The 27,805-nt window shown below is 45.0% G+C and overlaps 1 protein-coding gene across 1 annotated transcript in view; it reads left to right on the top strand.

Annotated features, from left to right (window-relative positions):
- Nucleotides 1-27,805, top strand: part of SLC9A5 (solute carrier family 9 member A5) — a 1,894,848-nt gene that overhangs the window by 1,330,988 nt on the left and 536,055 nt on the right. Inside the window, exons 9-10 of the mRNA XM_069604452.1 lie at nt 14,549-14,619; nt 15,255-15,384. Coding sequence (XP_069460553.1) covers nt 14,549-14,619; nt 15,255-15,384 — 201 coding nt within the window. The remainder of the gene's footprint in view (nt 1-14,548; nt 14,620-15,254; nt 15,385-27,805) is intronic.

Below are 27,805 nucleotides of genomic sequence, written 5' to 3'. Positions count from 1 at the left end.
CGAAATCTGAAAACAGCTCGTGAGCGCAGGCCAACCAGCCAAAATAGAATTCCTTTGCTACACTCTATACTTTGTACCGTGAATCTCAGCAAGAATTCACTTAGTCTATAATATGCACGGTATAGAACTATGAATTGGTATAGAACTATGGATTGTATTCTGTATAACTGTAATTCGAGGAGAGTTGGACCTTGGGGCGTAATGTTCATTGACAGTTGCTTTTCCTTTCACAGAGCAGGGGAAGCCATGACTTAAAATGAGGTTTTGACCACAGTTATACTAAAGATAAGTAAAACGATAGTACAAGGCCCGTGTAACCTAGGATTCCTTTTGTGTCTGTACAAAACAGACCACAATATCATATGATGATGTGTGTTGGCATTTATAACACACATATGCACAAGTGTTTCAAGGCGCGATGAGGCAAGAGAGAGGAGACAGAGGGAAGACAGAGACAAAGATCTTGCTAGTCCAGTTGACATTGATATTGCGAAAGTGCAAAAGGAAGGGGGGACAAGGGTAAAAGTGCTGCAGGAAATGTTGACGGGGCCAGTGGAGTGCATAGGATAAACAGTCCCAAAAAATAAAGGAATCCAATAAATAAAAAGCGTGGACAGCAGGTGGAAAGTGCAAGGGTAAGTGCACACAACAGGTGTGAATTGCTTTTAGGGTGATATAGGGATACAGAAACAGTCCCCGAGTGCAAGTGTTGTCAGGGGGCAGTGCAGGTGGGCAACTGGCGGGGAGGGGAACTGGCCCCAAGATAAAAGGGTAGCCTGGTCAGACGGTATCCTGGCAACCAGCACAGTTTCAGTGAGCAGATCAGCAGATAGAGATAGCAGATAGAGATAGAGTAGAGGAAGGACCCAAGTTAGAACAGGGAGGGTCGATCGTAGAGGAAAGAATTCAGCCAACCCAGGGCATGATCGGTGATAACTCCAGTTATCATGGAGATGGTAGAAAAGGATGGTAGGGTTCACCATGTCAAAGGCAGAGTAGCGATCGAATAAGATGTGGACACAGGGGGTGAAGGAATCAAGTTTGGAAAGCACGTACTAAGGGATGTACAGGAGAGCAGTTTTCTGTGTGTCCTGAGGAAGTACACAAAGCATCCAGTTGGATGTTAAATTCTCCAAGAAGGAGACTTTAACAAGGAGACTTCTAAATTAAGAGGCATTAAGTAAACATTATTGATGACCTTACACAGAGTGGAAGGAGGCCAAGACGGCCTCCCACCGGGTGCCACCATTAATGTGAGAAGAAGAGAAAGCACAGATGACAGAGACCATATGTAGAGTCCATAGGTGTGGGGACAGAATAACAAAGAGTATGTCGCTGAGGTTTTGCCTGGACGTAGCACAGGTATAGGTATCACCTATGGGGAGGCTGAGGTTGGAGACCAAGAAGTCCTTCATAAACATCTTTCTACCAGATTTTGTGAGGAGAGCAGGGTAGTCGATAGAGAAACAGTTACAAAAGATAGCAGAGAAAGGGAGCACCAAGGAGTTGCTAGGCAGAGGGAAGAAGAGGAATGGTGTTGGAGGGGGCTATGAAAAACACAAGGGAAGGACAGAAGGAGGGGCACATGCAAAGCAAAACAAGGAGTCACACTCTATGTAAACCCATCAACAGCAGGCACTAGTTGCAAAATGTTGACAAAGACGATACTTTTGTTGAAAATTATATTTTGGACACAATTATGTGCTATGTAGAGCTATGGAGAAACCCAAAGAACTCACACATCAAAATACTGAAATAGTATCAGAGAGAGTAAAAAGGGGCCTAATCGCAGAACGTTTTGGAAGTTAGGGGGTTGACACAGGTCAGTCGATTGATCATTGCTATGAAAATCTTACCCACCATAGGCTTTCAGTGCGAGTGCCAAGCACTGCATTTGTGTATGTGGTTTGGGGAAAGAATTAAGGGTTTGAAAGACACCAAGTCTCATTGTCCCATTGACAGATAGTGAATATCCAATTTGCTCATCATTATTTCAGCACCCGAAATGGACAGTGCAGCACCGATGTGCTAGGGCAATTCCATTTTCAAATATATCACGAATAGCAATGGTCGACATGTGTCTTATCGTTCGAGTAACATAAATATCGATGATGGGAAGGTGAATGAAATACATTAATGAATCAGACACCAAATTTATTCTGCATAATTAAATAATTTTTAATACTTTTTGTAGCATTGTAATTCAGTGTAATAGCATTCGATTGTTGATGTACAACATACAAATACAGCAAGAAACAAAGATTAGGTGAAAACCCAATCATACAGCCGCTCTCTGGAATCCCATACTGGGTTTTATATTAGTTGTAATTTCACTATGTATAGTTCCTTCGATCCAATTCTTGAAAAAATACAAAAGTCAAATATATAGTGATTTTTCAATGTTGAAAATTATTTTATAGAAAGAAGTGACTAGTAGCCACCTAAATTGTTCTTCGTGAGGAAGAGATTGCCATAAATCACTCTATCTGAAGACTTATTTTTGTGCCAATGCATTTCGGAATATAACAAATTCCTTCATCAGGGCAAGTCTAAAACAATAAACACGTAACATTCACATGCAATTGTGCCAACCATCCCAAGATTAATATCCAATATAGAATAATTCCCACATTAGAAACAACGTAAGTATATAAATATCAGTATGAACAATCATCATCCAAATAGTTGAAAAAATATGAAGGTAAACACATACCCGACAATGTAATGAGCCGGATCAGAAGGCAGGTCAAAAGATATAAAATAAGAAACAAATCAGTACAAAGGCAAGTAAAGTTATCCTATAACAAAATGGAGGGAATCGGGTCCATTACCTGATGTAGGTGAGTAATGGTGAAATCTATGTTTCAGAGGTCAGGCTGCTCCACCGTGTACGGCGAGTAGGTGCTGTGAATGGTAAAGTGAATATATATAAAGGACCTATTCAAAGTGTAGCTAAACGCTAAATAGAAATAAACAGGCGTGAATTGTAACTCACCATATGTAAAGAACGAAGCGGAGAAGTTCTCTCAGCGTCTGCTCAAAGCAGACTGTCTTTGTTGCATCGGCGCGTTGCCGAGCAACCTGGTTTAATAAGACACGTGATTGAAGGCAGAATGTCCTCCTTGCATCGGTGCGCAGCCAAGCAACTCAGTTGTGTAAGACACGTGATCACGGCTCTATGAACACGAGCCGTGACCCGTGTCCGAGAACTGATCAATAAATTCAATATGATCAAAATATCTAATTACTGGACCTCCTGGGGCAGTAATGATAAAAGTCATCGCCTAAGAATCAAAAAAGAAATAAGTAATCTGTCATCCATGGACATAGAAAAAATACTAAGATTGAATGAACCCATTTGGATAAAAGTAATGGCTGTTATATGAGCACCTCAGATGAGGCTATACTAATTATGAACGTATCTAAGTAGGATGGATGGAGCCTAGGGAGCAACCCTAGGGCTGTACCTTATATTAATAGTATGTGCCTTAATGCCGCTAGTGGTGTCGTCTAGACAGACGGCACCTCAGGTCCTGGGGGAACTCCAGGATGCGCAGCATGCAGGACATCTTTTAAACATGGGAAACATCTCTGCAACGCGCCGATGCAACAAAGACAGTCAGCTTTGAGCAGACGCTGAGAGAACTTCTCCGCTTCGTTCTTTACATATGGTGAGTTACAATTCACGCCTGTTTATTTCTATTTAGCGTTTAGCTACACTTTGAATAGGTCCTTTATATATATTCACTTTACCATTCACAGCACCTACTCGCCGTACACGGTGGAGCAGCCTGACCTCTGAAACATAGATTTCGCCATTACTCACCTACATCAGGTAATGGACCCGATTCCCTCCATTTTGTTATAGGATAACTTTACTTGCCTTTGTACTGATTTGTTTCTTATTTTATATCTTTTGACCTGCCTTCTGATCCGGCTCATTACATTGTCGGGTATGTGTTTACCTTCATATTTTTTCAACTATTTGGATCATGATTGTTCATACTGATATTTATATACTTACGTTGTTTCTAATGTGGGAATTATTCTATATTGGATATTAATCTTGGGATGGTTGGCACAATTGCATGTGAATGTTATGTGTTTATTGTTTTAGACTTGCCCTGATGAAGGAATTTGTTATATTCCGAAATGCATTGGCACAAAAATAAGTCTTCAGATAGAGTGATTTATGGCAATCTCTTCCTCACGAAGAACAATTTTGGTGGCTACTAGTCACTTCTTTCTATAAAATAATTTTCAACATTGAAAAATCACTATATATTTGACTTTTGTATTTTTTCAAGAATTGGATCGAAGGAACTATACATAGTGAAATTACAACTAATATAAAACCCAGTATGGGATTCCAGAGAGCGGCTGTATGATTGGGTTTTCACCTAATCTTTGTTTCTTGCTGTATTTTTTGGGTTTGGGTGTCTCCAGGCCTTTTTCAGCCAGCTCCTGCATAGAGGATCTAACTTCCTAACAAAGACTTATCACACTAGAAACTTTTGATAACGCCAGAAGGATTCGATACTCCTGTGGTGCCCACTCAAATTTGCTTCCGTACAACATACAAATATCGAAAATGTTACTTGAGCAGATTGTGAAGACAGCAACCTATTATTTATATCGGGAAGTCAACTTTTCTACAAGTTTTTCTTTAGGTGGACAGGGCTCGTTTACAATGTTTTGTGATACTGTATGTGTCCTAGGAATAAAAATGTTGATCGATTCCATGAGTATGCATGGCCAACACATTCAATGTCAAATCTTTCACAAATTCAAATTCCATATCCTGGCATATTGGCTTGACCACCCATTGTTTGCTTTGTTTTGTGAAGGCCTTGAGGTAACGATGCATCCAGGAATGTTATGCAGTTTTAGCTTGTTCACTCCCAAAGTTCTCGTTGCGCGCAAGTACAGCTAGTCATGTTCTGGCCTCCATACTGTCTATACCGAAATGCAACCTTTTGGGCCTGTACTTTAGGCACATATTGTGGAACACCTTCAAATCTGCAGTATGACAAAATTCTGTAAGTCCATTCATGTCTGTGGAAAGCGTTTTATTGTACATGATCTTCTCAAGCTTTGTGTGGAGGTGAACATGGCACCAACCACTTCTTTTTTCATTTCTGCTCCTCAGATAAAGCTCCATGTGCACATTCATGAAAATTTTGGTTTTCTGTCCATGAGTGTACGTTGGAACAATGGTGCATCAATGAATGCCATTTCTCAAGTAGAATGTCTACAGACCCATCACAAGTTTGGAGCTCCACCAAAGATGGTTGCTGATAGACTGACACCACTTCAAGATTTCTTCAGAACCCTTTTTTGTACCAGCAGCTGTAATTTTTTTATTGACTGCTTTGTTAACATACCATACATCAAATTGATGATGAATGTGTGGAAGCTGCTCTCGCATGGGCTTGGCTGTCAGCGACTATCAGCTCCATTTGCATCCCCCTCGATTGAAGAAATTTGACGGATTTGATGAAACCACGTTTCTCCATGACCACAGAAGATGTACATTCGGACACATGTATTATCACAGAACTCGCACATTTTTTATTTTCCATGTCTTGAAAGTGGTATGTGCAGTACTTTGCTGAAAATCCTGGGCTGTCGCAGTGTCTGTCGCCAGCTAGCCAAAACCTTTTGTCAGAGAATGTGCTTTCGATTGACATCTGTTCAACTTTCCAGGCTTCACTAATGGTGGCGAATAAGAATTCCCTTTAATATTTGGAGTTCTGGGTTTTAGCAAGGAACTCAACTCCCACAAATAGACAGAAACTGGAAATCTTACCAAAAGTAGACCTGCTGAAAAGTAAAGCTACTGAACATAGTAGATTTCCAGCTGGCACTTTGCCCAGTATCGGTTGAGCGGACCATGCAAATGTACTATGGAGGTGGACACAGCTGGCTTGGATTTTCAGGTTAGTGCCTTTTGCAGTACACGAGATACATTCACCAATACCTGCCCGCATATGTTCCCCCTTAATGTATGGACACATTTCAGCATCTGTACAATCTCTAGCAGGCAGCTGTCAAATACAATGTATTTTTGCTCCTTTATCAGCCAGTCGTCCGGCATGAATGTGGTTTGTGATTCGGCTGTATTGGACATAGCGAAAGAATTCGCCAAACTCAAGTCGAGATCTTTAGCAAGTTCCTCGGTCAGTTCCGTTGAGGCTTCATTTTCTGTTATTTTAGGTTGTGATATTTGCACGCGAATTGGAGAAACCAATATAATCGAATGTTTCTTTGGTGGAACATTTTTGGCGGGTGTAGATTGTGTCCAAGGGGTCTGCAAGGAATTGCAATACATCTTCATTATGATATGATAGGTTATTTATAACGCGCTTAATACCCAGAGGTTTCTAAGCGTGGACGCGGGGATCGAACCTGTGGTGCTCCTTGTTGTCCTGCTTCCAAGGCGAGCACATTGCCCCTGAGCTATCCTCCGGAGACAATTGTATTCAGTCTCATATTGTCAAGTTGCCACATGGTAGCAATGGTCCCTGGACACTTTGCATGGATCGCCGGTCACATTACATTCTGTTTCCGGCCATTGGGCATAAGCATCACAAGTCTGCTTAGTGACTGGACCACGCTGCGCCCCAAATAGTAGTTGCTCCATTGTGAAATCAGTTTGGCAAGTGACATCTTTTGTTTCATTGATTGTCTATGTCTCTATACTTCCCTTTCCTATGGGCCTCTATAAGATGTGTTGAGAAACATGCTCAATGTACAGCTCACATACAGCAGATACCACTTTATATACAAAAACATTATATGAATAAATGAACAGCTTAAAAAGTTCTACAAAGCAAACTTGTTTGTTGATTACCCTTGTTTTCTTTGTTTTCTTGGAAACCGTGGCATTGGCCCTCATTCCGAGACTGGAGGTAGCCATGGTGCTATTTGCGCATTGGTTGCCTCCAATACCGGGTCCGGCACTGGTCTGGTTGAATGGGCATTTACCGGGTCATTCCGACTCTGGAGGACCCAGTAAGTCCCCATTCAACCAACCATTCCCCATTCCCATTTGAGCCCCCATTCAAAGGGAATGGGGAAGGTGCTAATAATGGGCCCCAGAAATGCAAGCCCGTTATTAGAGCCCTGGTCCCTTAGCGGGACCCGTAAAGGACTTGTGGTCAGACTACACGACCTTTACGGTTCCCGCTAAGGGACCTCAGAATTGGGCGGTAAGGGACCGCCCAACTCATAATTACCCCCATTGTCTTTTTCCACCGCACCAGCAAACTGAAAAAATATTGTTTTTATATGGTGTACATCCAGCACATTTCATTTTATCGCAAACCAACATCTGTACATATCTACAAACAGAAGCAACTTGATTGAATAGGAAAAATTACAACATTAAAATGTATTCCAAATGCAATGTGATGTCCAATAGTATTCAATATTAGGTTATGTTTACCTCTGGTCCTTGGGCCTCCTCTTCTATTTCAACACCTTGTGCACAGTCCTTGAACAGAATATTAATTAAAAAATGGAAAAGTGAATAGTAGTGGAAAGTATAATCTTTCATCGCACTGCGCACCTAGACACAAAGTATTATTAAATTAGTAAGAACACCATATTACAAGGTTTGTTCTCGCAACACTAAGAGAACATTTGTCTGAACATACTCTCATAAACAGTCATAATATACCTTTCACATTGCACTTGATAACGTTCAGAGATGTCACATGTGCTTCATCAGAGATCACTGTGCAAAACATACTGATTGCAATGTTGCCCTCTAACTTTTTGTAATGTATTCTGCATTAGGGAGGAACTACACATACCTCATACTCTGGACCAGTTGCAAAGGATGAAGTGATTGTGGCCGAAGTTCCAGCATCCACTTTTAACACAGTACTTGTTTTAGTAGGGGTGAAAATAGCGAAATGGAACTGTGACAATGACATTTAAACAGTTTTTCATATAGAATGGACACCCATACATGCCACTTAGTGTTACTTTTCATTTCATTTAAAATTGCAAGCATAACAGATTTTCGTAAAGGACAAGTATGATAAAATTACTTGATAGGCGAGCGAACTTGATGTTGACTCTGGTAATGAAATTGATGCTGAATCTTGTTGCTTCGTTTTCCGAGCATTGTCATAAAGTGGGCCAAGCGAAAAACATAGTTGTATTAGTTGTGTGGGCAGATCCATCGTTCCAGAATATCATTATGTGCATGCAAGTACGACTGGATGTGTCTATGGTTTCTTCACTTGTGAGGGTCTTTGCATCCATCACTGTGCTCTATGCCAAAAAAGGAACATTTCAAGCAACCGATTACGACTTTTAAAGGGCACAATGGCAATGTTTTATAATGGTCATAATTGTTAGATTTGTTAGAGGCTCAAGAAGCGGGGACCGATGTAGTGTAGTGAAATCTAGTATAGTAAAAATGCAATACTATCTTGTAGCAATGGAAACCTTAGTAAGACACTTTTGAAGTAAATATAGACTGAAAGCTACCATTTCAGTACCCTACCAGATTTTGATAGAGAGATCATTGATATAGTACTTACTTATGAAGCCAATCGTCCAACATAGCAACAAACAGAGCTAATTCATCATGCAGGTATCACTGGAGGCAGCGTGTGCATAAATCTGGTTGGAATTGCATGTGGAAGCAATTTACGATGAATTCAGGGTCGACCCTTCTTAGTGTACTCTGATCGGTCGCACATATCGTCAGTAAAGTGCCCGCTGCAACAAGGTGCATAAGGTAGAAGCCATCCTCAATATTAGAACTGACCCAACATCTCACTTTCCGGAAAACCTAGAAAACAGGATTTCGTCCAATTTAGAAAACATTGCTCAAATCCTTGCTCCCATAAAGATGAAGACGATTAAAACCGGTATTAAACACAATTTATGGTTTACACCTGAGCTTCAGTCATTAAAATCACTGGCTACCAAATCATATCCTTTGTGGAAAAAGGATAGCACACCACTGCTTCTCAACAAATATAAAGCCACTATCTCGACTTATAAAAAGGCCATCATCAAGGCTAAATCCTGCTTCTTTAATGATCGAATACAAAATGCCCAGCATAATACTAAAGAGCTTTTTCGCATTCTGAAAGAACAAGAAAGGACTAACAACACTACCCCAGATAGATCCATCCAGAGGATGCTACTTGGTGCAACGTCATGCAACAAGCTATGCACAAAAAACTAGAAAACATCAAGGTGAATATACTTGAGAAAAGTAACAATCTAAAATGCACTATGACTACTCCCTCAGAATGGTCCTTTCACAGAGCATCAACGATTCCTACTTTTAATCTTTCCCCCATAACAGAAAAGGACTTAGAAAGTATTATCACCCAACTTAAGTCCACAAGATGCAAAAATGATATACACACCACTATGATTATTAAGACCTGTGCCCCCTCGCTTATCACCTCCATATGCCAATTTGTCAACACCTCCATCTCCACCGGCACGGTCCCTCAGGACCTTAAGAAATCATGGGTCATGCCCATTCTGAAGAAACCTGGACTCTCAGTCGACATGCCAAACAATTACCGCCCTATCACCAACACAGCATTTTTGCTTAAGATTCTGGACCAGGTGGCATATATACAGATTGCTGAGCACCTAAAGTCATACTCCATCCTCAATGACCATCAGTCAGGCTTTCGAGTTGGATATGGCACTGAAACCGCATTGCTCGAATTTAAATCCAAATTGATGGCTCGCATGGATAACAAAGAGGCTTCTTTGCTTATGTTATTAGATCTTTCCGCAGCCTTCGACCTGGTGGACCATGACATCATGGCCACCAGGTTGTCTGAAGTGGCTAACTTCTCCCCATTAGCTTGCAAATGGGTTTTGTCATTTCTTAGCAACCGAGTTAGCAGAGTCTTCCAAGGCAACGCCGAATCTGAGCACATTCTTACTACCTGTGGAGTCCCACAGGGGGCCCGCACTTCCCCTTGTTTTTACAATATATTCACGGCTCCTTTGTTTGCAAGGTTAGACCATGAGAATATTATATTTACCAATTACGCGGATGACACTCAATGTGCCATCCCGCTTCTTGGATCTCACAAACTGGATGAAATGGCCATTAATAAAGTTTTCACTATAATTGAAACCTGGATGGTTCATAACAAGTTAGCACTAAACAAATCCAAAACCGAACTATTGGTAGTTGGTTCACCACATACCATTACTAAACTTGGCTTACAGTATGACAACTTTCAGCTGGGTGAAGAATCAATCAAACCTTTGAAAAAAGTAAAAACATTAGGAGTAACCTTTGACCAACACTTGTCTATGAAACAGCATGTTAGTAGTATTGTGTCGTCTTGTGCATACTAATTAAACTCTTCACACACCTAAGGCCCCTCATTTCTCAGGATAACGCGGAAACTATTGCGAGAGCAATTATAGGCTCAAAAATAGACTACTGTTCAGGCCTTCTGATGGGAATTAACAAATCCGAAAGTAATAGGCTGCAAACCTGTCAAAATGGGGCTATTAGAGCCGTTATGAAACTCAAACATAAAGATCATGTCACACCAGCGAGACGTGAGCTACAATGGCTGCCTGTGGCCGCTAGATCGCTATTTCGCACCATAACGATTGTCCATAAGTGTAGATCTGGGAAGATGCCTGGTTACTTACAACAACTACTACCCATAAGATCTAACACAAGAGCTCTTAGGTCGAATGACTTGTTCCTCCTATCTGAACCTAAGTGCAACACTGTCAGAAAAGCCGACTCGGCCTTCTTCTCTGTTGGCCCTAGAGCCTGGAATGCTCTCCCTCTGGAGCTAAGATCCATCGAATCTTTAGAACTCTTTAAAAAAAGACTAAAGACACATCTGTTTCATTAAATGACTTTTTGGTCCATGATTTCACCCGCTCTGCCCTGCCTCCTGAAACCGTTCCTGTTATCTGTTATATGTGTTTTTGTAGTGCCCTCACGCCTTCGGGTTCATGGCTGCGCTATACAAGTATATTAAAGTAAAGTAAAGCTGCAGATGCGGAATCTATTGGACATCACGTCCGTCAAGACAGGCTGGGCTCTTCTTTCAATCTCTTCCACCCAAAAACCACAGTATTTAATCCATTCTCTTATTAAATCAATATCCTTCGGTAATGTATGCAGGACCATGACCAGACATTTTGAATGGCTCTTGGAAAGGCAACAGAGTGCCATACAGACTGGCATTCTTCAATTGTCTCTAGACCTCTATAGAAATATATAAATAATTTTAAAAAAGGACTGTATGCTAGTGATTGATGTGATTGTATTACAGCTCTCTATGCAATATTAGTTTTTTCAAAGAGGGAAAACATGTTTAGCATTGTCGAATGAACACAGCGATAACTGTCTTACAGATATGATTGGTATACCGCTATTCGTAACGTGTTACTTGCATGTACTTTCATGCATCAAAGGGAACATGCTTAAAAACATGTCCCGTGAAATATTCTATTCTATTGCAATGGACAAAGATCCAATGTGGTATTTTTCGAGATAAAAATACTTGAAACATTAGACAATGTTAGGCTAAATGAACATTACAATGGCCGGTACAATTGGTGGGAATAGTAAAACAAATTGAGATTGCCAGTAGATGAATATACCCTTACCTGGATGAACAAACAAGCCGATTCAGCAAGCAGGGGAGCAACTATCCAGGCAAGTGTACATGGTGTTCAGCACTTTGGCCATTAACACCCACCCACCCAGTACTGGAGTGGCGTATAATGAGGGGGGATGGCTTGTTGCGGGCGATGTGAGCACAAAAAGGCACCAACCATTATTTCATGTCCCTCAGAAATGAGTGAGCGTGTTCTTGAATCACTGAAAAACAAACAACATTTTGTATATGCTCATTTGTATTTTATTTAGTTTGGTGATGTTTGCACAAACAAACTACAAATTGTATACTTGAGGTTGCAGCACAGTGTGTGAAAATCCCCTGTACTGCCCGCAGTCACTGGGAATTTTGCGTGAATGAAAGTGCATCCTGAATTCTATGACATATTTGCCCTTACAAACGTCACTTTATTGATAAATGAACTTGGGCTTTGGAGTTCAGACACATTGCAAGAGTGAACACACATTCAATCCATAACAGTTTGGGCTGCAGAGAAATATTGTTTCTTAGTTGAAAATGAAACACACGTAAGCGATGAACACTGGGCTTTGCAAAAAGACAGAGAAATATATCCAATTTGAAGACTAAATTCATTTGTCGGTGATCGATTAAAGTGACGACAATGTAGGGTACAAACATGAAATATTATTTGTCTCAGTTGTCAAAATGACATCACACCTAGAGTACACTTACTCGTTACCTGGATTGCGAGGGCAAACTGTTGCACGAAGTTTGTGCATAAGCACCATCATATTCCTCAACACAGAATTTGTGAGCCAAGGTGCCTTGAAGTAATGCAGCTTGGTAATGCATAGCAATGGTGTGTCTTCTGATATGTAGGCCAAGCATCCCGAGTTTTCTTTGCAGCAGCAGTTCTCTACCTCGGTTGGCATGACCTTGCAGTGATTGCAGGTACACCAGGTGGATATATCTTCCATGAGACTAGGCTCAGGCTCCAGTGATTTATCTTCCCAACTATCGTTCCATTCCCCATTGTTACTGCACCTTTCTCTTCCTCCGGCATACTGAGGCTCATACTGGTAGGTCTGTATTGCTGGCATTAAACGACACATTTTTAAATAAAACGCAAGTAATGATTGAAATCAAGATCAATAATAATGCTAGTCCAACTATTTGTTCGCATGGGCTTTGTGCTAAGAAAGTAGCTGAACATAGCAGAAACGAGTCACAGGCAATCATAAAAAAGACAGTGAAACGATTGAAAAAGTAACTCTGATGTTGTTTGAAGAGAAGGGGTCTGTTTATACTTATTGAGGAAAGAGGCATCCAGCCATTTCCATGGAGCCACATCAATAGTTTGTGCACAGAGAACCTTGACACGAGACGTGCATTGGCTTTGTGAAAAGGGGTGTAAGCGTCGAGTGATGTCAGCTTCAGGGGCGTGGGATATGATTTAGTGCCACAGGGGCACTTTTGGGGCGATCGATCCACAGATAAGATTAGCAAAAAATGGCCGCGCCCGACTCCTTGTTTTCGCATGTGTAAAAGTGAGGAAAACCAAGGTAAGATGTATAGGAGAGTTTTTTACGACCGTATGCTGAAAAACACATGCCCGAACAACAACAATATTTTTGAGCGCACTATCCCTTTAAGCTGAACATTGAATTGTTCTGCTGCCTCAGAAAAAAAACTGAATGCATTATTCACTCCAGCAAGTCGGTTTTATTCTCTGCTCCCCATAAAAAAATTCATAAATGTCGAATTTGCCAAAATCTGGACGATTCAGAGTTTCACCAATGCGTTTGTTGGGAACTGCTCGTTTGCACTGCACTGTTCTGTTTTTTTGAGGGGACTCGGTCGTGGGGAGATGGGTAGTGTATTTGTTTTGCAATATTCTTGTAGTTAAAATAGGAAAGAATTGTGATTTGAGGAGGGCATAAATCTGGAAATAGAAAGGAGACATGAAGCGGCCAGAGTGTTAGGTGCAGTGTGCGACCCTAGCGAGGGACCTTTCACTTGCAGACACCACACCACGGCAGATGCTGCACAACTGGGGACGGAAGATGGCATGTCATGCTGGTTGCTTCAGAAGGGCCCAGCAGGCTTTCATTCAGGGTTCTCCCCTTGTAGGTGATAGGGGTAGTGGGGGCTGCAGCAGAAACCCCTGAAGAGAAAAGAAATGCAACCCTTGTATGTGTGCGCATGATGATTTTTGTCAAAATTGGCCCTTTGCCCTGGCCTACCATGTCCCCACACATTCTGTGCACTCCTTTTTTTTTTAAATCAGAAGTCTCTCCTGGCACAGCATTAAGATGTTGCCAGACGTCGGAATCCCTCCTCATACTCCCTCCCTCTCTCTGCAAGGTCTCCCTTTCATCCATAGCATCTTCAGGGTACATTGCCATTGCAGCGAGAGCGAGGGTAGTTTTGGGCACCTTCTGCAGGCCAGTTTTGGCTGGTGGAGGGTGTGCTGTCGCTTAATTGGCTGCACTTCTTGCTCCTGCACCTGAGCTGAGGGCATATGGTGAAACTGCAGATCTTCCCATTGAGTCACCTGGGCATGTGGCCTAAAAGGCACAGTCCTTCCAATACACTTTTAAATAGTTGCTAATTGGCCTGAACTGGCTCATGTTGATTTCAGTTGTGTTCAAGTGAAATCAGTCATTTTGCAGCTCGTCACAAATTCCATGTGAGTCAATTCTATGTTGTTTTGATCAATTGAAGGCATTTCAAGCAATGTTTTAATTAATTTGAACCGAGATTCGAGCAAGAACTTTACAACTTGCCCATGAACGGTTACTATCCAATAAAAATGGCTATTTCTTCAGTCAAACTAATTCTATGTACTTACTACGTTTCAGGTTATACTGTATGAGCCTCTTGCTGACTGTTTTAGAATGCTTGACACCCACCCTCACTTTATTTCTTTTTTCAAGGCTTTTGACCATATTTTGGCAGCTGTTGAGGACGTTGTTGGTCACCATGGCTACCATTATTGGCGAGACAAGTAAGTGACCCAGACCTCTTTTATCTCCGGCATCCTAATTTTGCAGTTGTAACTATTATTTTTCTTTATACTCCAAACATTGGCTATTGTACGTTTGGAGAGCGGTCTGTTAAAATGTAGGGCAAACGTTTGAAGCCTTATTCAGGGGTATTTTATAACATTTTCGTGATTAGTTTTTCAAATAGTATTTTGCGCGTTACGAGTTAATAAAAGCCACTTGGCAGTATTCAGAGAAAATCGACCTGAAACCCAATAAATATTACAGGTTGCCAAAAGAACATGTCATTGCAGTCAATGATGCCACTGTGAAAGGGCGTCTTGTTCTTGGCTGCATCCGCCAAGCATGTGAAGTATGGAACCCCATTCCGGGTCCTGATGGTCTTTTGCCAAGAAATGACAGCCAGCATTCCTTTTAATTGTATTGCTTATGCATCATTCATCATCCCCGTCCCCCAGTGGACAACTTCCTCTGCCACTTTCAGTTCTAGTGCTTTCCTCTACAAGTACTCAAAGCTTTCTGGAATTGGTGATCTAGAAAGACCGCAAATAAATAAGAACGCTTATCATGTTAACTAGGCAATTCAGTGCAACGCAGTCTAATGTCAATAAATAACCAGAGCATGTCTTCTTAACAGGTGGGAACATTTTGACAAGAAGTACTTGAGCCAGATGCTGATGACGAAGTCGGCCTACAGGATCAAAGATGAAATATGGGAAGTGTACTATAAGCTGAATATCCGAGATGCCATCAGCTTTGCTGATCAGGTATGGCCTTCATGTACGTCATTTACAAATAATCCGTGCATCTTTTTCATTATTCACATGTTTTTCCACACGAGTCAACAGCAACACTTCGCTTTCTCTGCTCCGAGCTCAGTTACACAATTTTGTACACACAGCTAATCAACAGTGTGTGCGTTCAGGCAAGTCGTTTGCAGTTCTTTTTTTTATTTTCCTGTTTTCTTGTGGCGGTGGTTTCAAATGCCAAAGCCCAGGCAAACATGCACGTAAAAGCAGCTGCACCTCTTCCCTCTTTTGGAACTACCTGCCACATACACCATACGATGTTACTGTCGAAGCAGCTGATCTACACCCTTTCATCGAGGATCTGCAAACGCCCCCAGCCTCACTCCTACTAAAAGATGTTTCAGAATATAATCATACCAGTGCACATGCATCAACTATTCACACCATAAATGCATGCCGTCCCATCATATGTAGACATGCATTCTTGCATACATACTCACATGCAGACCTGCACTCTTCCATTCCGCCATACGTGCAAATATATCACAAATATATAGATCAGGGAACATGTGTTATGGATGAAAAGGACGTATCCCCTTTAAGAGGGAGGGACTGCAAAGGGAAGAGGAGAGTTGGGGGAGTGAAGGAAAGGGAGAGGCGACAAGGGGGGGGACCGTATACAAGATATAGAGAATAAAGAGGAAAGATGTGAGATCCCGTTGTCGCGTGTTATCATTTTAAACACGTGTGAATGAGACACAACAACTGGCGATGAGGCGCCACGTCCTGCAATCCTGAGGAGGAGGAGACACAGACTGGGAGGATGACCGCTGCCTGCCTATGCGCAGACAGGTCTGTGCTGCAGCCGGAGGAGGAGGCCCGCACCGGAGGTGAGGAGACTGGCGTGACCAGAGGAGGTGGTCGACGTCCGTGCCAGCAAGGACAGTGCTGTGGCCGGAGGAGGCCAACGCTGGAGATGGAGGGACTGGCGCAACCAGAAGAGGAGGTTGACGCCGAGATCTGAAGCACGAGAGACACCACCATCCGTGGGTGCAGTGGGAAGCCGCGAGGGAGCTGCAGCGAGAGGCCAGCATCAGTCGTGTAGGAACAGGAGAAGCCTTGGGAAGAAGCCAGCATCCGGACGCCTCCTTGAGGTGAGGATGGACCAGAAGAGAGCACTGCACAACACGGCTGAGGTGCGTGAGGAGGGCCACGACAAGATCAGCGCACCAGTAAAGAAGATCAGCGCAGGGAAGGCTGATCACCAGGAAGCGGCCATAGGAGGTACCAGAGGCAATGCGCAATCCCCATCAAACAAGGTTGCACATTACACGTGCCACGCGGCCTTCCCCATGCCCACAACATGTGAATAAGAACAAATCAAGAAATGAGGCCACGTTTTATATGCACCACATGGCCTCAAAAGGGCAGATCAGTAAGCGAGGCCATGGATTATACACATCACGTGGCCTCACCCTGCTCAATCTAAAAGGATTGAGCAATATAGGAGCAAACCTACAAAAGCAAAATACATGAATGGCGATCCCACAGGATTAAGCAACCTCATCACCACGCCATTAGGCCCAAGAAGGACACTTAGCAAAAGGCGCGAAGGGATTAAACAATATCACGACCATGCCATTAGACTCAAGAGGGACATGCACCACAAGGCGCAAAGGCAGTACAAGCGCGGACATTGTGTAGCAGCAGCATGTGTTCCCCTGACCACAGAGGAGGAGCAAATAATTACGCACACAAGGGGAATCCCACAGCAGCCAGAACGGTGCACTCCTGAGGCAGCACATGCCCAGAACCCACATCAATAATGTGAGAGAAACCACCATCCAGCAAACCACCCAATGCATTGAATAAGAAATAGAGGACCATGTCACAGGGAGCAGCAGCAGACGCGGCAGCGCAAGTCGCAGCAGGAATAACCCACCACAAACCCAGTGACGTTTCTACGACGTCCAAGCCCATTCATGCTGGAACCACAAGAAGACCAGGGTCAGAGATGGCAGGAGTGGATGGAAGAATTTGAAGACTTCATGAGGGCGGTAGGGAACCAAGATGTACCTAACAAAATAGACCCTTTACAAATCTTGTGGGGAAGAAGATGAAAGGGATCATAAAAACCATCCCTCCCCAATAAAAATCGACATAACTTCTCACAGCCGTGATCAATGGAAAGTTGGTCGTCCTTCCCAACAGAGACTACGAAAGATACACTTTCACCATATTCACACAAGTGCCTCATGAGATGATCGGCCAATTCATACTCCGACTCCAATGGAAGATAACATACTGCGACTTTGCAAACTTCAACAATGATGAAGCCATTGGGCTGAGAGTAATAGAAGGATGCATATCCTCGCAGTTCAGAAAACACCTGTTAAAGAAACCACTCCCGCTACAGGAGATAGCAGACCTCGCGAAGGTGTATGAAAGAGTGGATGTGCAAGCAGCCAACATAGAAAATCCGAAGAAAACGGACACAGTGGCTTGTTATCGCCATCACCACGCAGGGGCAGACCAGATACCCTGGCACTACACATCATCAAGAAGCATGGAACACCAACCGACGGCCCCCAGCAGAGAGACAATGTTATAGGTGCAGCTTCGAATTTCCTCACAAGGGCCAATGCCCAGCCATCGGACAAATGTTAATGAGGTGCGGCCAGGAGAAATATTTCAAAATCATGTGTCTGGAGAAAATACTACTGCTGCCTGCATACATGCCACCTCCACAGCCAATGCCCAACAAGAGATATGACCCGCTGAGAACGCCTAACCCGCGCCCATACCCAGAGAGGGGCAGCAAGAGAATCACCGCGAACAGGAACATGGCGACATACACTACCCATCCGTGGTTCATAAGAGCTGTAGAAACTTTAAATGCCGTCCCACCCGGTAGACACACTGAGATACCAGAATATCCCGTCCACGCACAACCAAACCCAATGGAAGAGCAGAGACTCGGATGAGAATACGCCATGGGTGACCCGTACGAAAACCCTCCAGTAGAAGAACTATCAGCAACAGAGCCTTACTATGAATACAACAGATATAGCAAAGAATACATCAGGCTGATATATGACACCTCGGATGACAGTGCCGCACTGAAGTAACAGTACAGATGAGAGGCTTACAACCCTCATTCCTTATTAATACGGGGGCCACCGTGAATGTCATGAAAGAAAGAACATACCACGCAGTGCCAAGTGCATATCCACTACAGCCGTCCCAGGCTCGCATCTTCCAGTTGCGGAGCAACGGTTCCTCTCCAATCCAAAGGCTAATCCTGTAATGATCTGGTACACAGAGGTCGACGCATTCCCGCCATGATCCACGTCATACACAGCCCCCTGGCATGTAAATGTCTCCTCAGCTACACGACGGCCAACGCCTTGGCGCTCATCAACATCTAATATGACCAATCTGAGATGATACTTGGCCTCCCGCTAAATGCCCAGGCCCTGCAGACACTCTCACAATGAGAGTTAGACATTGACGAGTTGAAAGTGATGTTCCCGGAACTGTTCAAGGGTGTGGGAATGCTAAGGGACACAGTCATCCAACTCCACATCGACCCAACAGTGAGACCAGTACCACAACACCCTTGGAGAATCATGTTTCACTTGCAAGCCCGAGAGACGCCCAAACTACAACTCCTCCTCGAAAACTCCATCATTGAGAGAGTCGACGGGCCCACCCTGAGGCTGTCCCCTCTAGTAGTAGTACCCAAATCTGATGGACGCCTACGTCTCTGCGTGGACATCCAAATTCCCAACACCGCATCCAGAGGGAGAGAAACCCAGGACCAAATATTTAAGATATGCTGGTAAGACTCAACCAGGCCACCCGATTCTCCAAGTTAGATCAGATCCAAGGTTATCAAACCCGGCCTCAAGACCCATGACCACATTCACAACACATGAAGCATTGTTCCATTACAAGCTGCTCAATTTTGGGTTATCATCCCCAGCCAAGATCTTTCAAGAAACAATACGCAGATTGCACCTGTCACGAATGACTTCAACTACAGCAATGACATTTTAGTGTTTGGCATCAAGCAGGAACAGCACGATGACGCCTTAAGGCAGGTGTGTAACAACCTGCATAAAGCTGGCATCAACCTCAAAGGACTGAAATGCACCATCAATAAACGTAGCCTATGCTTGTTTGGCCACATATTCACCGACCAAAGGATCATAGCGGACCCCGACAAGATCAGCGCCATTGTAAATCTAGAGGCTTGGAACGACGTGGCAGAACTGCGGTCCTTCCTACGAATGGCGGGATACTGCGCCCGCTACCTGCCACAATATACAACACTCAGCAACCCACTCCGGCAACTCCTTAAAAAGGACTCCCCTTTCGAATGGGACGAACACTGTTAAAGGGCTTTTTGTACTATCAAGCAAAAACTGGCCAACAACCACCAACTGGCATACTTCAACCCCAACTGGGACACCAAGATCACGTTGATGCCAGTCCTGTGGGACTGGGCGCCATACTCGCCCAAACAGACCCAAATAACAAAACCGACATGCGGGTAGTCGCCTACGCCAGCAGAGCGCTCTCCACCATCGAACAAGCGTACTCCCAGGTTGAACGCGAGAGCCTAGCATTGGTCTGGGTGTGTGAGAAGTTCCACCACTTCGTCATTGGACAGACGTTCATCCTCATCACAGATCATCAGGCGCTCCTCTCCCGCTTCGGGAACCCCAAGACCAAGATGCCACCACGCATAGAATGGTGGAGCATTCGATTACAAAAGTATGATTATACCATTGTTCACAAAGCCCGGGGCGAGACCACCCAGCGGACTATTTATCACAGCACCCCGAGAGTGCAGCAGAAAGCATCATGGAGCACGAGGGGGAAGCCTACATTGCTTATCTATCCCTCAATGCCTTGCCCCCCGCCATCACAAAGAACCTCTTCACCGAGAAGAGTAGTACCGACCCCACCATCCGGGGGGCAATCCAGCTGACGAACAACAACAGGTTGCGCTACCTGACGACGGAACGCTTTGCGAGCGGGGAGGTGGACAGAAGAGCCTTGCAGAGAATGGCTAAGATACAAAGAGAGCTTGCCACGACAGACCAAGGGACACTACTGCGAGGAAACCACATAGTGGCCCCCAAGAGTCTCAGGAAAGCTCTGGTGATTATTGCACACAAAGGCCACAGGGGAGTCGCCAACACAAAGAAAATACTGCTAAACCATGTGCTGTTCACGTATATGGACATGATAGTAGATACGCTAAAACACTGCACACCATGGGAAGTGACAGAAGCAAACAAACCATGTGCCCGCTGCAAACAGTACCATTACCAGGAGGACCCTGGCAAAGGGTGGCGATGGACTTCTACGGGCCCCTAGAAGAAGGAGGCCATCTGTGAGTAATCATCGATGAATACTCTCGCTTTCCCCTGGTAAAGCATGTTCAATCCACAGCGTTCCAGCACATAGTGGGAGTGATAGATGAACTGTTCAGCAAGTGAGGAGTCCCCAACACAGTAAAAACTGACAACGGTCCGTTCCAGTGCCAAGACTTCTGGAAGTTCGCAGCACACCTTAGGTTTCACCACCAAACGATTATGCCACTGTGGCCACAAGCCAACGACATAGTGGAATGGTTTATGGCCACAATCAAAAAGACACGCCAGAAAGCAGCCGCAGGCCTGATATCGATGCCCCAAGCCATCTCTCAAATGTTGAGGAGCTATCGGAGCACGCCACACGAGACAACTGGACGGACACCCACAGAACTCATGATAAAGTATAAGCCGAGGACTCAGCTAACACAACTTGAAGACTACATCCTGGTAGAAGACTGAGAGATCAGGGAACGAGAGGCCGAGAAAGGAAGGAAGGCCAAGGAGTGGACAGATCGGAAGAGAAAGGCAGAAGAACACCAACTCCCAGTGGGCGAAGTAGTACTCGTCAGGCAGAAGCAACAAAGAAAGACAGACGCAAGGTACGGCCCGAGCCGCTCCTGGTCACTGATGTCAAAGGACCAATGATCATGGCCCTGAGAGAAGACAGAGAGATAATTAGAAGGGCCTCATTTTTCCACAAACTGTTCCAAGAGGACTCTTACATGGACACACACAGGATTGAAGAAGAAGAAGAACTCAGGATGGAACATAGGATCCCCCGTCAAGAGCATCGGAAGGGGAGACCCACAAATCACCTGGCCGTCCGCAGTGGCCCATACGGAGATCCCCCCGCCTTATCGAACAGATGTAGGCCACGAACTACCTTGGTAAGCAAGGGGGGTTGTTATGGACTGCAAAGGGAAGAGGGGAGTTGCGGTAGGGAAGAGGAGGGGACAAGGGGGGAACCGTTAGACAAGATATAGAGAATAAAGAGGAAAAACGTGAGATCCTGTTGTCCCGTGTTATCATTGCAAACACGTGTCAATGAGACACAACAACATGGGTCAGATGATCGAACATTTGCAAAAGTGGTAGACATTGAGCAAATGCTTTTATAATACGGAATGGGGAAAACAGGTTTTGTCACAATCCGTATTCTTTAGAAACGTTTGCACTAGGTAAAACATGGGTCACACTGCTTTTTTTGTACTATGCTGCATGACATAAAAAGAAATCTGTTTACTACATTGTGTTTGATGTTATGTAGCAAGCAGAGAAAATAAAAAAGTCTATTTGATTTTTTTCTCCAGTGGAAACATGTTTAGATAATATGCATTGGTGCTAAACATGCTTGCTCCATTCCGCTTTATCAGAGCAGCAAAACTATGACCTCCGATGGTCAAAAAATCATTCCATTTAAAAAAAAATCCTGAAGGATGCGCTTTTTTAATTTGCATAATATTAAGTAATGTGCAAGTCACCTAATTCCAAAAGGTGGCTTGCACATTTGTGGGAGGCTGTTCACAATCGCAAATTATGCTCTTTCGGCTCCCTCACATACTTTAGAGTTCGGAGAGCGCTTTCGGCACTAATATGTAGTTGTCACCCAGCACCCGTGAGTGCTTTTCACAGCATTTTTCGTTGTGAACATCATTTCGAAGGGATTGTGTCCTCCGACGTATTCCTCATCTTAGATATCTCCTTCCAGCTCTGCTGGCCTCGGAAATTTTTTTCTCTAGAGGGCGCTGCGCATCGACGTCCTCCGAGTCGATGTCCCTCGACAGCCGCCGTATCGACGTCGACGTCATCCTGCCTATAAAGGCCGCGCGCAGCGTCCGTTGCTCAGTTCCGTTTTTCCGCGCTTACTCAGTGCCTCGGAATACCGTTGCTCAGTTCTTAGTCAGATTAATCCTATTTACCTCGAGTTATTCGATCCGTACTCGATGGCTTCCTCGTCGGAACCGACAACTCCTCGATCCGGCTTCAAGAAATGTCGAGATTGTGGGAAAAAGATGTCGTTGACCGATCCTCACAGAGTTTGTCTGTGGTGTTTGGGAGCTGAACACCATTGTTCGGAATGCGAGGACTGTATGTCCATGACAGCTAAGGCCCTGAAGGAGCGTAGGGGGAAGCTGGAGAAAGGTAAGACTTTTAAAGCTTCTTCTTCGTCGACGAAGTCGAGACATTCGTCTCCTCGTCACCATTCGCGCTCCAGGTCTCGGAGTGGGTCTCATCACTCCTCGAGATCGAAGCACTCGAAGAGGAGACGTCGAAGATCCCCTTTTCCGTCTTCCTCTTCCTCTGTTTCGCCAAAAAGAATCCCTTGCCCCACGAAACATAGTTCCCGGGCTGAATGGGAGGAATTCCGAAAAAATATGATGAGCGTCTTCGAGAAAGCGGCCTCGACCCCCTCGAAGACTGCCGAGAGCGATGCTCTGGTCGAAAGACCCGAAGGTCAAAAACGCCGCGAGTCGCAGTACCCGGCGAAGGAAACCTCTCGAGCGCGTCTCAAACCCTCGAGTAGGACTATGACCTCCAAACCTTCCTCGAAGGTTCCGTCGACGCCGTCGACGAGGGTTCCGTCGAGGTCGATGTCTTCGACGCCGTTGTCGAAGGGACCTTCGACACACGGGTCTGTCGACTCGACGCCAGCTTCGACACCGGTGTCGACGCCAAGAAAAGTCACGGTTACCACACATCCAGTGACTATCCCCAGGTCCTCGACGTCGATGGCTTTGAGATTGTCGAGTAGAATTCCAATTCTGTCGAGGTCTTCGAGGCCTCCGCCTTTGTTTTCGACGCCACGCTCGAAGCCTTCGACGTCGGCGTCGACAACATCGACGTTTTCGAGGCCGATAATGACAAGTTCAGCACCCTCTGCCTTGGAAATGGGATTTACTCCCTTTATGAGTTCAGAACAATTGAGAACTATGTCCTCAATTTTGGAAGAGGGTGAATTGTCTGAACAGGAAGACACATTTGAGTTACAGGGACCTGTAACCCCAATTAGAGAGGATTTTTCCTCTGAAGAGCGCAGGTTAAAGGATCTTCATGATTCCTTACATGAGGCAAGTGGGTTAGACACTTCCCCTGAGGTGGAGTTTGCTAAGCCAGACCCAGGGGAGCATGCTGAAATCCCCTACAGAGCCTTAATGGCCAGGATCACAGAGTTCATGGGGTGGTCTGCACCTTCACAATCTTTCCAACAAGATGACCTCACGGATATTCTTGACAAAGGCCCACAGGAGGATCCTGTGGTGCCTTTTCATAAAGCTCTTCAGAGAAAGATCATGACAAACTGGGAAACCCCAGATGTAGTACCAGCAGTAAATAAAAAACTGTCTACAAAGTACAGGGTATCTTCTACAGACCCAGAGTTTTTGTCTAAACACCCATCCCCAGAAAGTCTGGTGGTACAGGCAGCATCCTCTACCGATGTCAAGACGGCTTATCCTACCGTCCCACAGGACAGGGACGATAAAAAATATGATGCTATGGCAAAGAAAGTCTTTTCAGCATGTAGCATGGCGTCAAAATCTGTTAATGCTACTTGCACCCTTGCTAGGTTCAGCCATACACTTTGGGAGTGTGCTTCTGCAGCGGCTGACTGCATCCCGGAGGGAGAAGAAAGGGATGCGTTCCTGAATATTATACAGGACGGTAAAGACGCTATGTGTGAATCCCTCCAGACGGGCATTGATTCGGCTGACAGTATCAGCAGAGCAATGGCGGCAAGTACATCAACCAGGAGATTCGCTTGGTTGAGAAAGTCTGGTTTTGCCCCAGATGTGCAAGCCAGGCTCTTGAACATGCCATTCGATGGCTCTTCTTTGTTCGGGAAAAAGGCGGATGACAGTTTAGAGAAACTGCAAACTTCAAAAGCAGCAGCAAAATCAATAGGAGCTGCAATCCGTCAGACTCCTTTTCGTCCCACAGGAACCTCTGCGAGGGGCAAGTCCTTTCGCTTCTACTCCGCATTCGGAAGAGGTAGAGGACGACCGGCTCAAAGGGGTCAAAGAAGAACTACCCGAGGTGGACGGGGTAGATATTCAAAAGCCGCAGCAACAGCAGGTACCTCTTTACCATCGGCATCTGCATCAGCCGCCCCAAAACCACTCTGAGGACTTCCCTCACAGGACACCTGTAGGAGGCAGGTTGACTCAACATCTGGCGGTATCGCAGGCTATCACGTCAGATGCTTGGGCATTGGAAACAGTTGCCCAAGGTTACTGCCTGCCTTTCCTACGTATACCTCAGAGTCATCCACCGGGGATCAGCTCTCAGAAAGCTCCAGATCCGCTCCTCTTGCAGGAAATTTGGGACCTGCTAGAGAAAGGTGCCATAGAACCGGTACCTGTAGCGGAGAGGAACAAGGGCTGGTACTCCCCTTACTTTCTCATTCCAAAGAAAGACGGAGGAAGACGGAGGACTGAGACCCATCTTGGACTTGCGAGAATTGAACAAATTCCTCAGAAAAGACAAATTCAAGATGGTCTCTCTTTCTCAGATCCTCCAGGCCCTTCAGTTCCAGGACTGGTTGGTATCTCTGGACCTTCAGGACGCTTATTTCCATGTGCCTATCCATCTCAAACACAGGAAATACCTGAGTTTCGCAATTGGCAACTCTCACTATCAATTTCGAGTGCTGCCATTTGGGCTGACCTCCGCCCCGAGGGTCTTCACCAAGTTAATGTCGGTAGTGGCTGCAAGTCTAAGGAGGGAAGGGATTCACGTCTACCCCTACCTGGACGATTGGTTGATCAGGGCTGTTTCTCCGGAACAAGCTCAGATCCAGCTAAATCACGTGTGCCACTTCCTTCACAGACTGGGCTTCTCCCTCAATTTAAAGAAGTCACAAATGATACCATCGCAGAGACTCCAGTTCATAGGAGCGATCCTGGACACTTCCCTGGGAAAAGCCTCGCCACCAGAGGTGAGGGCTCAAGATATTCTACAGATGGTTACCAAGTTCCAGCATGCCCAACGTCTCCCAGCCTTCGACTTTTTGAGGTTGCTAGGCCTCATGGCATCCTGCATTTTCCTAGTGCCAGAGGCTCGCCTGAGAATGAGATCCCTCCAGTGGGCACTGAGGACTCAGTGGTCACAATTCTGAGGGAGAATGACAGATCTTCTTCAGGTTCCCGGCAGGGTGGCTCGAGACCTTCAGTGGTGGGCCTGTCAGGAGAACATTCTGAAAGGAGAACAGTTTTGGCAACCCTGGCCGGAGATAACAGTAGTCACGGATGCCTCACTCACGGGGTGGGGAGCCCACGCCAACGACTTGACCATCAGCGGTCGTTGGTCTCCATCGAAGTCCAGACTACACATCAACCTGTTAGAGCTGATAGCCATCAGGCTTGCGCTGAAGGCGTTCCTGCCAGCTGTACAAGGGAAGAACGTCCTGATAATGACGGACAACACGGTGGCCATGCATTACCTCAACAAAAGAGGAGGCGTAGGATCACTACCCCTGTGCAGAGAGGCGATGCAGTTCTGGTTTTGGGCAATCCAAGAAGGAATCTCTCTATCGGCAATTCACCTAGCCGGAGAGAAGAACTTGACAGCGGACGCTCTGAGCAGGCAGCTTCCACTCAGAGAGAACCTACTCTCACAGAAGGGAGGTCAGGTTCTCCATCCAGACATCAAAACCCTCAACCTTCACGCTTGGCTTCTGAAAGGCTGAAGTACAAGGATTGGGACCTCCCTGATGATGTTATGGAGGTGTTGCTTTCGGCAAGGAGGCCAGCAACAAAGTCTTTATACTGCTGCCGTTGGAACAGATTTTGCAGCTGGTGTAGAGAACAGAATATCAACCCTTTTTCATGTGGTACACCAATGGTTTTGTCCTTCCTACTATATTTGGCAAATTCAGGCCTTCAAGTTGGCACCATTAAGGGCTATCTCGCAGCGCTATCCATCTTTAAGCGTACTGCGGAAGAACCATCCTATTTCAAATTACCCTTGGTAATACAGTTTCTAAAGGGGTTAACCAATGTTTATCCCCCAAGACCATTCCAAGTTCCCCTATGGGATTTAAACTTAGTACTAACTTTCCTGATGGGTACACCTTTCGAACCCCTCCATTCTTGTTCGTTAAGATTCCTTACCCTTAAAACTGTTTTATTAATAGCACTTACATCTGCTAGAAGGGTGAGCGAATTACAAGCTCTTTCTTGTAAACCCCCTCATACAATATTTCACAAAGACAAAGTTGTCCTGCAAGTGAAGCCTAATTTCCTCCCAAAGGTGGTTTCTGAATTCCATATCACTCAGAAGATTACCCTACCATCTTTCTATCCTCCTCCTCACCCGGGGAAAGAGGAAGAGAGGTTACACAGGCTAGACCCTAGGAGGGCTTTAAGTTTTTACATTAGTAGACTAGCCAGGATAAGACAGGCAGACCAGCTGTTTGTAGGTTACACAGGTCACAAGCTGGGTTTACCAATAACTAAGCAGACCATTTCCAGATGGATCATTCTAGCCATTCTGGAATGTTATAAACTGGCAGGGAAAAAGCCCCCTCAAAACCTTAGGGCTCATTCGACCAGAGGTATTGCAGCTTCATCGGCCCTCAAAAGAGGCGTGCCGGTTAAAGACATATGTGCGGCCGCTACATGGTCGTCTGTCCATACCTTTACACGTTTTTACAATCTGGATTCCTCCTCCAGTCAAGAGACTAGGTTTGGAAGGGCTGTACTGCATTCTATTCATCAATAGAAGACAGCGTGAAGTCAGTACTCCCTCCTCCGATAATAGAATACTGCTATGGGAGCCTATCTAAGATGAGGAGTACGTCGGAGGACACAATCCCTTCGAAGAACAAGTTACTTCTTACCTTGTAACATTCTTTCGATGGGATGTTCCTCCGACGTATTCCTCATCGACCCTCCCATCCATCCCCGCAGTTCTTCTTCCCTTGTTGTTGCAGCTTACGCTCCTTCAGGGTGATTAGTTAGTCCAGAAAGTATTATTGTGGGCTACAAAACGGAACTGAGCAACGGACGCTGCGCGCGGCCTTTATAGGCAGGATGACGTCGACGTCGATACGGCGG

This window comes from Ambystoma mexicanum, chromosome 1p (genome assembly GCF_040938575.1).
Source record: "Ambystoma mexicanum isolate Mex_15411 chromosome 1p, UKY_AmexF1_1, whole genome shotgun sequence".
Taxonomy (NCBI): Eukaryota; Metazoa; Chordata; class Amphibia; order Caudata; family Ambystomatidae; genus Ambystoma; species Ambystoma mexicanum.
The sequence above is the reverse complement of the archived record's forward strand: the minus strand, read 5'-3'. Positions and strand labels throughout refer to the sequence as shown.